Here is a 15,232-nt window from a genome sequence, read left to right as displayed (position 1 = left end):
TTTTCTAGCAGCGGTATAAAAAATAGCTAATCATTTTCAATGTTCTTCCTATTTTTCATTTGGAGCAGTTTGCCCAATGGAATTCTGCTATTTTGAGTTCATTACTGGGCAAAATCTAGGACAGAAACATCTGAGGATAAAACATATAGCCCCACTGAGCCACTGGTATGAGTCCTTTTCAGTTGGACTAATTGAGTATAAGGTACATAAATCTTTCATATTCTACCATTGTTTTATAGGCTTTTGCTCCTACGATAAATGCTGTTCCCTTGTTGTCCTCTCCTAAATTTCAGAGTCTTCTTTTGAAGTTTTCACACCAAGATAAGTGAGACAGCTATCGTTTGTGACTCAATCTCTCCCAACCTAGATCTATCTAAGATCTCAACCTTGGGAGCACAAAAGCAGAAACCTTTCTGACACCAAGATTCTATTTGTCCTCTTCTTTTGCCTTGATTATGTCAAATCCTTCTTTCAAGATGGAAATTATACCTCGAATCCTGGATATGTCTCTGTATCTTTGGTTGTTACAAACTTTTGTTTAACAGTGCCAGAAATACAACATAGAATAAGGGATTGGCCTTTACAGAGGTGGTAGAAATGATCAGGAATAAGAAATTCCAATGGAATGACTATAGGATTATATACTTGGGAAATCGAAACACTAAACAAACTCATGATGGAAAATGATGAGCCATGTGCTGAAATCCATCTCTATGTTAGTAAGGGGATGTGTCTTTGATTGGGAAAGAGAGCATAGGAATCTGTATGTAAAGGTGGCTTATAGTATCAAGACAATATATCTGAAGTGGAAGTCAGGAGACTTGGGTTCTAGAAATAGCTATGCCAGGAACTAGTTGTATCTCTCGGAAGTTAAGATTTTTAATGTGTAAAATAGGGCTGTTAGGTTGTCATTGAGATCCCTTCCAGTTCTCACATTAGGTTCCTGAATTCTAAGTGTGCTTTTGGTCTAAAGAACAACATCTCCAAAACAGGTACATTTATTTTTTGCTTCCTCATACTAGTTCCAAACTGGAATGAATAGGGAATTGTGATAAGGTTTAGTTGTTTTTCTACCTTTTGAAGTTACGCATTTATACTGCAATCCCAAATTAGTTCAGAACTGTATAACGTTTAGCACTTTTTATATATGTTTTGTTCTTTGTCTTCTTTACTGAGTTATAGGCAGAGACAGCATCACCTGATGATCTTTTTGAAATAATTTTCTGCTTTTGCTTTGGAACACAGCATAATCTGCTTACTTCTTTGTTGGCTGCTGACATTCCTCTTCCTGAATCCTGGGAGGTATGTCCCTAGATCTATTTTCTTTTCATGTTACCCATTCTCTGTCTCCATGGCTTCATTCTTATTGATGATTACCAAATCTACTTTTCTATCTCTGAACTCTACTAAGATCCAGATCTACATCTCTTTGTTATATCCCATATGTATTTCAAATTCAGCTTGTCCAAACAAGCATCTCAGGCCTTTCTCCTTGCTAATGTAATTATTTATACTAATCTCATTACTTTTCTGCTCCTGTTAAGACATTTTTATTCCTCCATCTTCTTCATTCATTCATTCATTCATTCATTCATTCAATCTGCTATTAAGTCTGATTTGTTCAAGTGCTTCTCAGACCAGATATCTAGTTCTTTTTTCTGTGGCTACCACTCTAGAAGCAGACCTTACTTTCTCTCAAGTGAATTATCCAAGTCTCCTAACTTCCCCCATTCTTGTTTCTCTTTACCCTTCCAAGCACTTGTGCTTGGAGCAGAGCTCCAGCCATAGCATTCCCATATGTCAATATAACCAATCCTCACCACCAGCAAAACATCCATAAAATTAAGTAAAGAACTCCTTACTCTGGTATTTGAGGCCTTTCATGCCAGAGATTGAACCAAGTTTTCAAGCTATCAGCTGCTATTCTCCTACGTCAATTTTATACTTTGACCAAACCAAACTTCTTGCTGAACATACACTAAGCTGTCCTTCATTTGCTAGTGTTGACCTTCAGACCACTGAGACTCCTCTCTCCCCCATACAATGTAGCATCAATTATGCCTATTTGAATTACATATTCTTCAATGTCCCTTTCAAATGCTATTGCTTCCACACCTTTCCTGATAGTTCTGGTTAGAAGAGATCTTTCCTTTTTCTTTTAATCCTCCATAGCACCATCTACTTCTCTTCAGACATTGATCGTAACTTCATTTGTGCTGCACTTATGGGTATATGGGTCTTATATCTATCAGTAGGTGTAAAGCCCTAGAGATCAGTGTCTGCATCTTATCCTTATTCGAATATTCTGAAAGGCCTAGCCTACTGTATTGAATAGCATTGGTATATAGTTAGCAAATTAGGCTGACTTGAAACTTCCTAATTATACTCAGGCTTTTTGGCATTCAAAATCTGCTATCTAGTGAGTGAGTCTGAATTTATAAAATCAATAGTCTAGGGTGAGACCAGATTGGATTCAGGATTAGGCTAAATTTTCAGGTAGTCTGAAGAGCGAAAGTTCAAAAGCATATTCTGTTTCTGTTATACACTAAACTATAAAAAGTTACAAATTTCAAAAGTTTTGAGTCAAATGATCTTGCTTTGAGATCCAGCACAATCCCATAATTTATGTAATCTCTTTGAGCCTCAGTTTCCTTATCTATGAGAAGGCAATTCTAGCGTTATTTACCCCAGAGGGCTGTTGTAAAGACAGTAAGATAATGTCTGTCAAATGCTTAGATAAGGCCTAGTATACAGTAAGTGCTCAATAAACATTACCTCCTATGATCATTATTCTCATCATCACCACTCATCAGCCAAATTAGCGAAACTAATAAAGAAGGTCCTGAAATTCTTTCACACTGGAGATCCCATTCAAATGTGGGAATCTAATTTGGGCTCTGTCATTACGCAGTAATTAAAAAACTTAAAGAAGACTCAGAAACCACCAACTGTGAAGAATAAAGTACACAACAATAATATCTACAAGCAAAGATTAGAGAAACTGAAATTATGCTGCTTAAGAAGGCGTTTGGTGGAAGATTTAGTTGTCTCCAAAAATATTTAGAATTCAGAAAATGAAAACAGTGACTTCCTGGTTTGATTTCCAGTGAGACTATTAACTTGCATACAAAATTAGGTGTTAAAGTTATATAGGACAGGAAATAAAAATGCCCCTGTACCATATTGGAGTAGACCAGCAAGGGAGCCGTGGAGTCATTTAAAGATACGATTGCATCTTATATTCCTGGGATGATGTTAACACGATCTCATTCAAATAAAGCAATGGTGGGTGGCTTGCAGTTTTTCCCAGCCATGTAATAATGTGATGATTTGAGGAGCTAACATGGATTCTTCTGATTGTTTCACATTCTTACCTGAACTCTCGTCCAGACTCTCCTCAGAGACATGCTCATTTTGATGGACCCACTCGCCATTGCATTTGAAGAATATCTGCATGGCTGGCCTTGCTTTGCACCTCAGTGCAATGGGGTTGCTCTTGACGATATAAGCATCATCTGGCTCCTCTATGAAATGGGGCAGTGTCCCAGGAGCTGATGGGATGGATTCAGGGAGAGCTTCGCCATTGTCGGTTCCTGTGAAATTTAAGAGGACATTAGAACACAGCCTACACTGGCAGCACATACATCAAGACGCAAAGCACAACCCATACCAGCTCTAAGAATCTGCTAGAAAATTGTGCACCAGATTAATACATCATGCTTGAAAGGCCTGTGTAGATGAATTATCTTCTAGAGGCTGAACTAGCGTAACATGGTACCTTTAGCTGGACTCAGCGTCAGTGTTACTGGACAAGTGAAAATAATCGGACACCTAAAACTAGTTTTGAACCTGCATGTCTTTGCCGAAAGAACTGAGATAAATACCTGTGGGGAGAGAAGTTGAATCTTAAAATTTAGTCCCATGAGTGGTTACCTCAAATTGCTCAATGAGGGCCACAAGCTGCCTTGAAACTTGGAAATAATCGTGGGAATAGATTTTGTTCTCCCATAAATGAGTGTGAAGAATGGTAATCTTAGTGAAAGATGCTCAGTCATAAGACATGCCCCGAAAGATTCCAAATTGTCTCCTTTCTTCACCAATAAAACTTCGGAGATTGCCTGGTATTCGGCCTTGGATAGAGTTTCTTCCAAAAACTCAACAACTTACTAAACTTTCTAAAAGGAATGCACATTTTTTTCTGCTTGGCCATCATTCTCTGCCCCCATCAGTCCTCCCCCATATACTATGAATCTCACTTTCAAGACTTAGAACTAAAACAAATCACTAAAATAGTTATGAGCTTTTAGTTTAGGACCGATAATTATATTTGTTTAAATGGAAGAAATAGATATGACTCTCCCCTAAATTTGGGGAACTAATGAGCAGACAGAAGCATTATAAGAAGGGAAAAGCAGGAGCCAAGACTTTCCTTCATTGCTTCTTCACTACATTTAGCAAGGTCTTAAGTCCCAGGAAACTACCATAAAGTCAAAGGAACAAAGATGTGACTGCTGAGCAATGTGGAGATGACCAAGAAGAATGGTATCTTGTGCCTTCCAATGGCCATTCCAGACAAAGAAAAAAGAAAGCACGGATTTCAATACCAACATTAACTATGTCCTGAAAAGGGTTATTCCCATTCAAAGCAAACTGGTCTTTAGGACTAAGCCGGGGAAAGGGACCTGGGGAAACCACTGGAAGAAGAGTCCAGTTCATCAGAAGACAGCCCAGGAGATAAAATGCATCCTCTGACCTAACCTGGCTTTCTGACACTCTCTGTAAATCTGAAGAAAGAGAGCCTCTTATTATTCACATTCAAGTCAACAACCTAAATCAGTAAGTATTGTCAAAGGTAAATATCATTCCCAATATTAGGAGTAATGTCCTGTTTTAAGAACTTTCAGGCAGCATTCTCAAATGCAAAAAGGGAGGGGCTAGGACAAAAAGGATATGACTTCCTATAATTGTATTGCTGTGTAAGGAAGAAAATAAAAAGACACTGAGTTATGAAAAAGACTCTTTGCCATTGGGAACACATAAGCACTATTCGTGCCACTGCAATGAATTATACATAAACAATAGTTTGACACTTAAAACTATTTTTTTCTGTTAAATACAGCAGCCTAAGGGAGAAAAAGCCTCATGTAATAAAGAGTTTGAGATACTATAAACTTTAAAATGCATTTGTAATAGAAAAGCATGTGTAAGTAACTAGAAGCACCAAGAAAAAATCACCATAAATACTATAAATAGTAAGAGATCAAACAGTTTCATGTCATAAAAGTACAATAAAGTCACTCAGAAAATAAAATGTGTATATATCACATGGAATAAGAAGGGTTTCAGGATAGAACCTAAGAGGTGTTTTTTTTTAATGTTCTAGGTTATATTTACAAGGGACTTCATAAAATATATCATATATTAATTCATTTTGTGACTGAGTGCTCATGCCAATTTCCATCTTCAATAAATACCACGTCCCCTCAGGCTTTTGTAAATCCATGCATTAGAGAAAATGACAAAGGTACTAAAAGATTTTATATGGGCATCAAACAGCTCATTCCCAATAGGGGCTTGAGTTCTGTCCAAAGTAATTCATTGTTACACAAAAGGGTCACCTGATTAAGAATATATCCCACACTCTATGGTGATAGCCTTAGTGAAGAACCACAGGCATACATTTTGAGTGATGCATTTTTGCTTAACCAGTAACAATGCGTGACTGTCTGAAGGAAATACTGAAATTGGGGCGGGAGGGTTGGCGTCATAAATAACAATACCTAAGTAAATAATGAAATCACATTCATCTAGCATAAAAAAAATGACAAAGGCACTAGATCATAAGATAAATCAAGTTTTAACCATCCAATTCACAAAACACAGAGAGATCTGAAAGCAATTACGTTACCCTCCTGCTATTTTAATAAATGCCCTTTGGATAAAGTAACAAGTTCGCCTCCATCTGAAACACAGAGCAGGAGAGTGGAATGGAAAAGGCGGCAGATAAGTGTTCTGGCTATCTCAAGGACCTCCATTAAGAATCAATCAATCTTAATGTTCAGAGGATTAAAAAAATAAAAAGAAAAGGCAGAATGCAACATGATATCTTAACTGTTATTGAAGCCACATCAAAATCATGTGTGTATAGGAAAAGGGCCGGGAATCATAAAAACAAGAAACAAAGAAAAAAAAATCAATTTATTAGGGTGGCAGTGGGAAGGTGAGAAATGATAAGTACATATCTGTATATATATTAGCATTTATTTGCATCCTTCCAACAAAGAAATTAAAAATTGAAAGTAGAAGAATGATATATTGTCCTTTTTTTTTTTTGCTTTGTATATGTAGTGAAGCATTGGGAGTGGTGTTTCCCTAATATGGTTCCTAATCCCCTCTCCTCTCCCTCAAGCTCCTCACTGGACTCAGCCTGGAAATCCTGGTGCAGCAATGCCCTGCCTTTCAGATGCCTTCCAGATGCCTTCCATGCAAGAAGGCTGGATTTCCCCAGCAGGCTGCCCTCCAGGAAGATACTCCTTCCTTACCCCACAGGGCTGGGGTCACCTTCCTCCCTCTCACCCCATGGATGCCTATTATGCTCAACCCCATCTAGTTGCTCAGAACTGAATTGTTCAGGAAATTCCCAGCTGATTCATCAAGCAAAAGGGAAGAGAAGGGAAGGGAAGAAAGGAGCAGAAGTGGGAACTTTTAAGGGGCTTAGAAGTTGCTGACAGATTCTGTTTTTTGGAGAGGGATGGGGATGGTGACTTTAATAAACGCTTTTACGGAAGACTGCATGAATATTTTTGGGCTTAAAGGGCAATTTACTTGTAATCTCAATACATTTGCCACCGCTTTATAATTCAGAGAAAAGTTTTAAATCTGATGTGACAAATGCTGGCATCCGTCTGACCCAGTCAACTGCTTTCTCCCAAACCACTTTCACAGGAAAGGCTGGAAAAGTCATAGGCTCAGTTTACTTCTTTACAGGTAGGAATAGTCATGTGACACTGATCTAGCAAATGAGTCATAAACAGAAGTTTGAGAAAGCTTCTATTTTCCTGACAAAAGGAATAGATGTGGTTGGTACTGTCCCTTCTCTCTTTTGTTCCTGCTGTAACTGGGAAAGATCCTGAGGAAAAATCAAAGAGGAGCACAGAGGTACCAGCTCTGACACACTGAGAGAGGCCAGACTAACACCAGGAGGCATCCTTCTCCAGATAATGTATGTTGTTTTTTTAAATCTTTGATTATTTAAGCTACTGATAGTCAGATTTTCTGTTGTTTTGGCAGAAAACATTCCTTATTGATACAACTAGATCTTCCTTCTTAAGCAAAGCCAGAGCTCCAAGCTTCACTTAATTAAATCCCAGTGCTCTAAACGTTAAAGAATTTTGGTAAGCTTAAAAACATGGAAACTATATTAGCAGAAAGTGAAAATAAGAGTTGCCATTTATTGAATGAGTACAGGTTATGGTAATAAACCTTCCACATGGATTAAGTCATTTGAGCTTCATAGCAACTCTCCGAGGTGGGTACTATAAGTATCCCATTTTGCATTTGAGGAAATGCTTCAAGTACGTGTCTTGTCTGAGGTCATATAGTTAGTAAACAGGGACTCAGAATTTCAACATAGGTCTCTGACTCCAACCACCTCACAATTCCATTTCAGTTCAGATGAATGGACCCTTAGAAATCTGATTCTGTAATTTAGTGAGTGTCTGCCTTATGGCAATAGCACGTAGTTCATAAAACCAAAAGATGATATAAAATGATACAGTATCTGTGTGGCACCTCACCACTTACAGTAAGCATGACATTCATTTTAAAGATAATTCAGTTATCCTGTCTGCTGGATTTTGATTCCAGGTCACGATGGGTGTGTTATGGACATATCCTAGAAAGGTCTTGAGAAAATAAATATTTTTGCGAGAACAGCATAGCAATTACAGTAGTCCCCCCCTTATCTGCAGTTTCACTTTCCACGGTTTCATTTTCCCTAGGTCAACTGTGGTCTGACAATATTAAATAGAAAATTCAAGAAATTAACAATTTATAAGTTTTAAACTGTGTGCCGTTCTGAGTGGCATGACGAAATCTCTCGCCATCCTGATCCGTCCCTCCTGGGACATTACTCCTGCCTTTGTCCAGCGTACCCATGCTATATACACTACCCACCCATCAGTCACTTAGCAGCCCTCTCGGTTATCAGATGACTGTCACAGTGTCGCAGTGCTTGTGTTCAAGTAACCCTATTTTACTTAATAGTGTCCCAAAACTCAAGAGTAGTGATGCCGGCAATTTGGATATGCCAAAGAGAAGCTGTAAAGTGCTTCCTTTAAATGAAAAGGTGAAAGTTCTTGAGTTAATAAAGAAAAAAAAAATATATGCTGAGGTTGCTAAGATCTACGACAACTTTTACTACAATATATTGTTATACTTGTTCAATTTTATTATTAGTTGTTATTAATCTCTTGCTGTGCCTAATTTATGAATTAAACTTTAGCATAGGTATGTATGTATAGGAAAAAACATAGTATATATAGGGTTGGGTACTATGCTCAGTTTCAGGCACCCACTAGCAGTCTTGGAATGTACCCCCATGGATAAGGGAGGACTACTGTACTCAACTAATTATCTTCAACTGACTAGGCATCCTCACTAAAGTCAGACAAAGAAATCAAAGAATACATGTTGTTTGAGAATAAAATAATGAGAAAGATTTTTCAATGTTTCATTTGGAAAGAGTTTCCTCTTCTTTTAGGCAGGAATTTTTAACCACTAAAACTCCAATTAAAATACATGGAACAAAACAGGAGACAGCAAGGGGCCGGCCTCATGGCATAGTGGTTAAGTGTGCGCGCTCCCCTGCTGGCGGCCCAGTTTCGGATCCCGGGCGCTGCACTGATTCACCGCTTGTCAGGCCATGCTGTGGCAGCGTCCCATATAAAGTGGAGGAAGGGCCAGTCTTCCTCAGCAAAAAGAGGAGGATTGGCGTGGATGTTAGCTCAGGGCTGATCTTCCTCACTAAATAAATAAATAAATAAATAAATAAATAAATAAATAAATAAATAAATAAAAACAAAACAAAAAAACAGGAGACAGCGAATCTCAGCAAGAAATAGGGAGCGGAACGAGGCCATTGTCATTCTATTACGTTTAACCATATAAAACTGCCCAATATTTGCCTGTTTGATGTGTTAAATCTGTAGGGGGATTGGACATAACAGAGGCAAGTCGTTCCACATAGGGATTTGTAGAACCCTGGACCATGAGTGAAGTGTGTGGGCACTCCATGGAGCTCCATGGAGCTAGAGTCTCAACAAAGTGGAGCTTCAATAGGTTTTGAGAAATTCTAAATTATTTTCATACTTTTTTCCTGAGAGTACTTTGAAATACGTTTTTTTTTTTTTTTTTCTCTACTATGTCTAATGTATGCTTGTTTTCTCACTGGTACAAAACATTCATATTTGTTCCAAAATCCTACCAACGATCTTGCCATAAAGCAAAAACTAAATTTGGTAAAACCAAAGAACTTTAGAATCAAATAACCTGACTTAAAGTCTGAGTTAACTCTGTGACCTTGGGTGACTAACTTAATTCTGAGGTTCCATTTTTATCATCCAAAAAAATGAGTGATTAAAATTTATTAGTCAGTGTTTTGTGATGTTAAAATGAGATAATATATATAAAAATATATAGTAAATGATTAAATGTTACATAAATATCATGTGCCACCATTAACTACCACTGTCAGCATCATTGCTTGGATTGCAAACAAAAGAAAGAGAATTATAATTATGATCTTTATGATTTCCATTCCCAAACTTATTATCCTAATATTTATATTTCAATTTTGTGATTACTGTTATTATTTTCCTCTGAGAGCCCTTATGATATGAATTGTTCTTTCTAACATTTCTTTACCATTTACTACCTATATGTATGTCAGTAAAACTCTGTTAGGTCAAAAACTCTGATAACATGCTGTGAAACTGTTATTCAATAAACATGTAGTGAATGGTTACATCATACACCAGGCACACAATTGTCTTGCAAAACAATGTGATTATACACAACGGATTTCCTGTTGGCCAGATCTCAAAACTACTGGCTTTAATAGGCAAGCAGTTATCAAACATAGGCGATTTCATAGTATTCCAGAGCCCCTCTCACTGTGATATTTAAATGAAGCAAGGCACCTTAGAAATAGCTATTTCAATTCCACTCAGTGTCTGTGAGCATATTGGTCCATGTCAAAATGCAAGTCAGAGCAGAAAGCCATACCAGGGAAACCAAGTTACATAATCTAAGACAATACAATAACGCTGGGATCTCTGCTTTTCTTTATGTAAATGTGACTCGTCTCCATATGGTTACTTAATTAGATAGGGAATGCATTGCACCCATTTAATGCAGAACAACAGCCGGAATTTTACATACCAAATATTTAATGCAATTTATGAAACACAGACTCTTTCCCTAGGCCTCAATAAAAGTTTTCTTTCGTTAAACTCAAAAACGATTCTGCCTTCTTCTCAACCTCTAATAAAAATGGAAATGTTTTAGATCACTGTATTTGAATAGTTCACCTCACCTGTGTAGATCTTACATATTGTCAGCCTAAAATATTATTCCATTGAGTAGATCTTAAATTCTGCTGAGTGGAAGATGGTAAACAATGCTTACAAAACATTCAAAGAAATCTGAAGAGCTATTCTTAGTTCCCGAAACAAGAAACTTCAGATTTCAGTAGAGCTCACCAAAACATATTCATTATTCTCCAATTATCACAATTTACATTAATATATTCAATCATATTTTTTTTTTCCAAACTGACATGTCTATTTTACATAAACTGCATAGCTACTAAGGTAGACAATGTTCTAGGAACTGGGGATTCAAAGATAACTAAAACATAGTTAATTTCCTCAAGGATCTCACAGACTGAAATTTGTGACAAATAGTAATTAGAGGACAATGACAAGCAAGCTAATGGTTTATTGGAAGTATATACTAAGTGTCGCAGGAGCACAGAGTGGGGTTTGTGACAGGCATGACAGGGATTACATTTCAGCACAGTTTGGATATATGAGTTGGACAGGTGAACAAATGGGAGAAGGCATTCCGAGCGAGGCCACGGCATGGGCAGAGATACAGAGGTGAGAGGGAAATAAGGCTGAAATGTCATGTGCCATGAGTGCAAGGAATGGAAGATGAAAAGCTAGGTAGAGCTAAATCTCACCCTGTTTATAATTCAGATTTTAAAGAGTTTACTTTGAGATTTGTACTAAACCATTGGCCTATTTAGCTCTAACATCTCCCCATGTGCTTTTCGCTAAGAGCTTTCCGAGATGTAGACACAGAGTAATCACCAAATTACAACAGAAAGATAGCTGCCTTGGTTTAAAGCATGTGCCCTAAGGCCAGTTTAAAGTAATTCTGTGTGTATACTTCGAATGAGGGAGCAACTTTGTTCTAATACATAGGACAGAGTTATTCTTTCAGCAAAATACATACATACAGATGACATATCTCCCAAGGGCCACAGGAGAAGTTTTTAGTTTAGTTTTGTTTTTTAAATGGCCACCACCATTTTAGCTCTTGCTTGAGTCATCTCCAAAATTGACTTCTGAAATTGGGTCTAAGTGAGAGATTTTATACTAGTTGTGATGGCAGGCCTTGTCTGTTAATGGAAACAAGTAACGTACAATCAGATTTATTATGAGGCACCTGTTCCCATAACAGTTTCTCTGAAGGGGCTTTGAAGTAAGCAGCCAAACTTAGCCAAATGGTTTTCTCTGGGTGGTGAGATTATTGATGATTTAAATTCTTATTAAGTTTCTCGCTTTTTCTATATTTTTAAATATAGCAATAAACGTTTAAAATCAGAATGTATATACAGATAAACAACTCTGTTCCAGTGAAAGAATATAAAAGGCTCTGTAAACTACTTCCATTTCTACATTTTACTTCATGGTGTCTAACTTGCAATGTATTAAAATTAATGTATCACGGGAAAACTAAAGAACAAATATGTCTCTAGGAAAAAAATGGAAAGAATTAGATTACAAGATTTATAAAAATTATTCATTTTAAAATGTAAAAAAAAAAAAGATAATATTTTCCTGAAAACAGTGGATGACATGGAGCATATAAATGTTTTCTTAATTTCCCCCCCCAACAATGGATACATTTGTGTATGAATATGTGCCACTGACTAGTTTTCAAATTCATCTGAAAATCTAGTGGGATTTGGGAGAGGTTTTGCTTTCAAAGTGTTATCGCTTTTCATTTGTAACTGACAGTTTTCAAGAGTGAGGCCATTTATAGTTATGGAAAAATGGTTGTTTTAATGCAACATTGAATGACAGAAAACCAAACAATCAAACACCAGTCTCAGATTTTTCATTCTTGGAAAATTACCTTTCAGGAAGAGCTTTGTGTTTTATGTTCTCCACACTAATACAGCAGCGACTTTCAATCTTTTTATGACAAAAAGAAGAAAAAAAAGGGGGAAAACAAAAGCAGAAGGAACAAACACGAAATTCTCTTTGAAATAAATACACTTCCATTGGATGTCAGGTCACATTTTAAAAACTCAGATCGCGACCCTTCAGTCGTGTATCTCAACATTTAAGTATGCACTGATTTCACTGTAACATGGTTTGATACCTTTTTTTTTTTGTATGTGATCTGGACTCAGGCAAAATACAGTGGGAGTTCATCTCAGATAAAATTGGGCCAACTGTCTTATCTGAGAAGTCATCCAGGCCCTCAGAGGTTAAACAACTTCTCAAAGGGTTCTAAGAGGCAGACTTGGATTGAAATCTTTCTATTGATATCTGGAATAGTATTTTCCCCTCTATACTAGACTGCTTTTGTTTGGGTGGGACACAAAAGATTAAATTTACAACTAAATTTTGTGTTTTCATCTATTGAGAAATTTTAGCCAGAAAACAATCTTGTAAAGTCTCTTTTATAATGCCCTTGTAACTTGCAAACATTCTAGTAAAATCAAGTATAATGAAAAAATAGTCTTTAAATTGTTATGATGTATTTTCTATTGAAAATTATGGCTTGTTACAAAATGCTAAATTATAGAAAAAGAACAAATAATATACATATTTTAAAAAAACTTTGTTATCCAAATTCCCAAAGACCAATACTATTAATAATTTGGTACATTTCAGTCTCATATATTTCTTTTTCATATGTATATTTAATATTTTGGCTTTCTGTGCATAGGGTACAAATATCTTTGTAAGATATCTCATTTTGTCAGAGTATTAATTTTTCATTAAACAGATTCTTGGTGATTGAGTGTAGATATGTCAGTTTTGATCTTGCCATTTCCTTACTATTTAACATTTAGTTATTTTCAAATGTTAGGTTTATATTGATATTATAATTCTCTACTTATCATCTATATCCTGATTACATCCAGATTACGTCTTCAGTGCAGTTCTCTCCCTGGAGCTTCAAATCTGTACATTAAGTTGCCTCTAGATGTATTCACCCAAATGTCCCCATAGACTCCTCTAACTTCTTATGCCTAAAACAGAACATATTGCTTAGCCCCTCAGACCTGTTCTTTGGCCTCAGTCTCCTACATCAAAGAACAGCCCTAATATTCACTGAGGTTCCCAAGCTAGAACCTGCACATCACTTACTTTTCTCCTGCTCAGCCCTGACATCCAAGTCATCACTAAGCCCACTGGTTCTGTCTCCTAAATATCTTTTAAATTCAGTAACTGCTTTTCATCCCTATTCCTACTACCCTGGTCAACACTACCATTCTCCTAAATTACTACAATTGATCTTAACTATCTTCACCATCATTCTTGTTTGCCCTCCTTCAATCCATTCTATACATTGCAAACAGAATGAGCTTTCCAAAATGCAAATTCAAACATGTGATTCTGTCTTAAAACCTTTTAATCCTTTGGATAAGATCTCTTTTTTGACATGGCTTTCAAGGCCTTTCATGATCTGGTTTGTGCTTACATCTCTAGCTTCATGCCTAATTACCTCACCACCAGGAGGCTATAGAGACCATGTCTCAAGTCTTTCAGGGCTCAAATGCTCTTCACCTGGGACCTGCACAGATGCTTCTCCTTCTGCTCGTACTACCCCCCACCCCATCCTTTTGCTAATAGCCCTTTCTCCTCCTTAAGGTTTAGGTTAGTTGACACATACGTGCAGTCCTACAGGAACAACGCAAATGCTGGGTTACATTCCTCATCTTTGTCCTTCCATAATACTTTGTACTACTATGTAATTATTCATGTATATCAGTGCACCTTCCTCTAGACTGTAGGTTCCATGAAGGCACAGGATGTGAGAATCTAAATAAACAGATAGATAAATGAAGCTGTGATGAAACTTTGTGACCACAGTCTTTGCAATAAATACATATGAAGTGCATGTGATGTGTGGCTAAATTTATTTTCAAAAGTACTATGCAAATTGATATAGTCACCACCATCATAGAAGTTTATCAATTTTCCTCATCCTCACCAGCATTAAACGTGATAATTTGGGGATATTTTTTAATTGATTGGCAGACTGAATATTAATTGTTTAATATATACTTCTTGATTACTAGCAAAGTTGAATATCAAAACATGTTTATCAATTATTTTCATTTACCTTTTTTGTGAATTGCATGTTCATATTTTTTACCATTTTGATTTTATGTTTTACAGAGTTTTAAGAAGAATGTAGCTTTATAATCTCTAAAAATAAATAAAACATAACTTGACTGTATAGATTCCATTGTTTTATTACCAAGTGCTTAATAATACCAATAATGCCTTACTTTTTATGTTATTTCTTCCAATCCATTAATTCCTTCATTCATCACCCACTTGGAGTTAGAAAAATCAAGAGATCTGTTTCACTATTCCAAAAGCAACAGAATTTTGACTAGCATGGTCATCTCTAGATAGAAAAGGTCTTATGCAGGGAAGAATCTACATCTTTAAAAAAATAATCAGTATTTTATGTGGAGGAGTCATAAATAAAAGCAAAAGGAACAGGATTCATCTCTCATTTCTTAATGAGAAGACCTTCTCTGCACAACAAAGTCTTTCTTCAGGAAATCACCTAAGATGTTGCTTTGAGGATGAAGTTTTGATGCTCATATGAAATCCTTTAATTCTTTTGTTATTTTTCTTCATGCACAGATTCAGTTGAGCCTGCTGGGATGTGGTCTTTAGTAAAGACTGATAAT

At 36.5% G+C, this 15,232-nt stretch overlaps 1 protein-coding gene across 5 annotated transcripts in view; it reads right to left on the bottom strand.

Annotated features, from left to right (window-relative positions):
• UNC5D (unc-5 netrin receptor D) overlaps nucleotides 1–15,232 on the bottom strand; it is a 517,112-nt gene that overhangs the window by 215,166 nt on the left and 286,714 nt on the right. For all 5 annotated transcript variants that reach the window (XM_087418499.1, XM_087418500.1, XM_087418501.1 and 2 more), the window contains exon 2: nucleotides 3,375–3,593. In XM_087418499.1, the coding sequence (XP_087274625.1) occupies nucleotides 3,375–3,593 (219 nt within the window). The remainder of the gene's footprint in view (nucleotides 1–3,374; nucleotides 3,594–15,232) is intronic.

The sequence above is a fragment of the Ceratotherium simum genome, chromosome 28 (assembly GCF_057802395.1).
Source record: "Ceratotherium simum simum isolate JZ-2026a chromosome 28, ASM5780239v1, whole genome shotgun sequence".
NCBI lineage: Eukaryota > Metazoa > Chordata > Mammalia > Perissodactyla > Rhinocerotidae > Ceratotherium > Ceratotherium simum.
The sequence above is the reverse complement of the archived record's forward strand: the minus strand, read 5'-3'. Positions and strand labels throughout refer to the sequence as shown.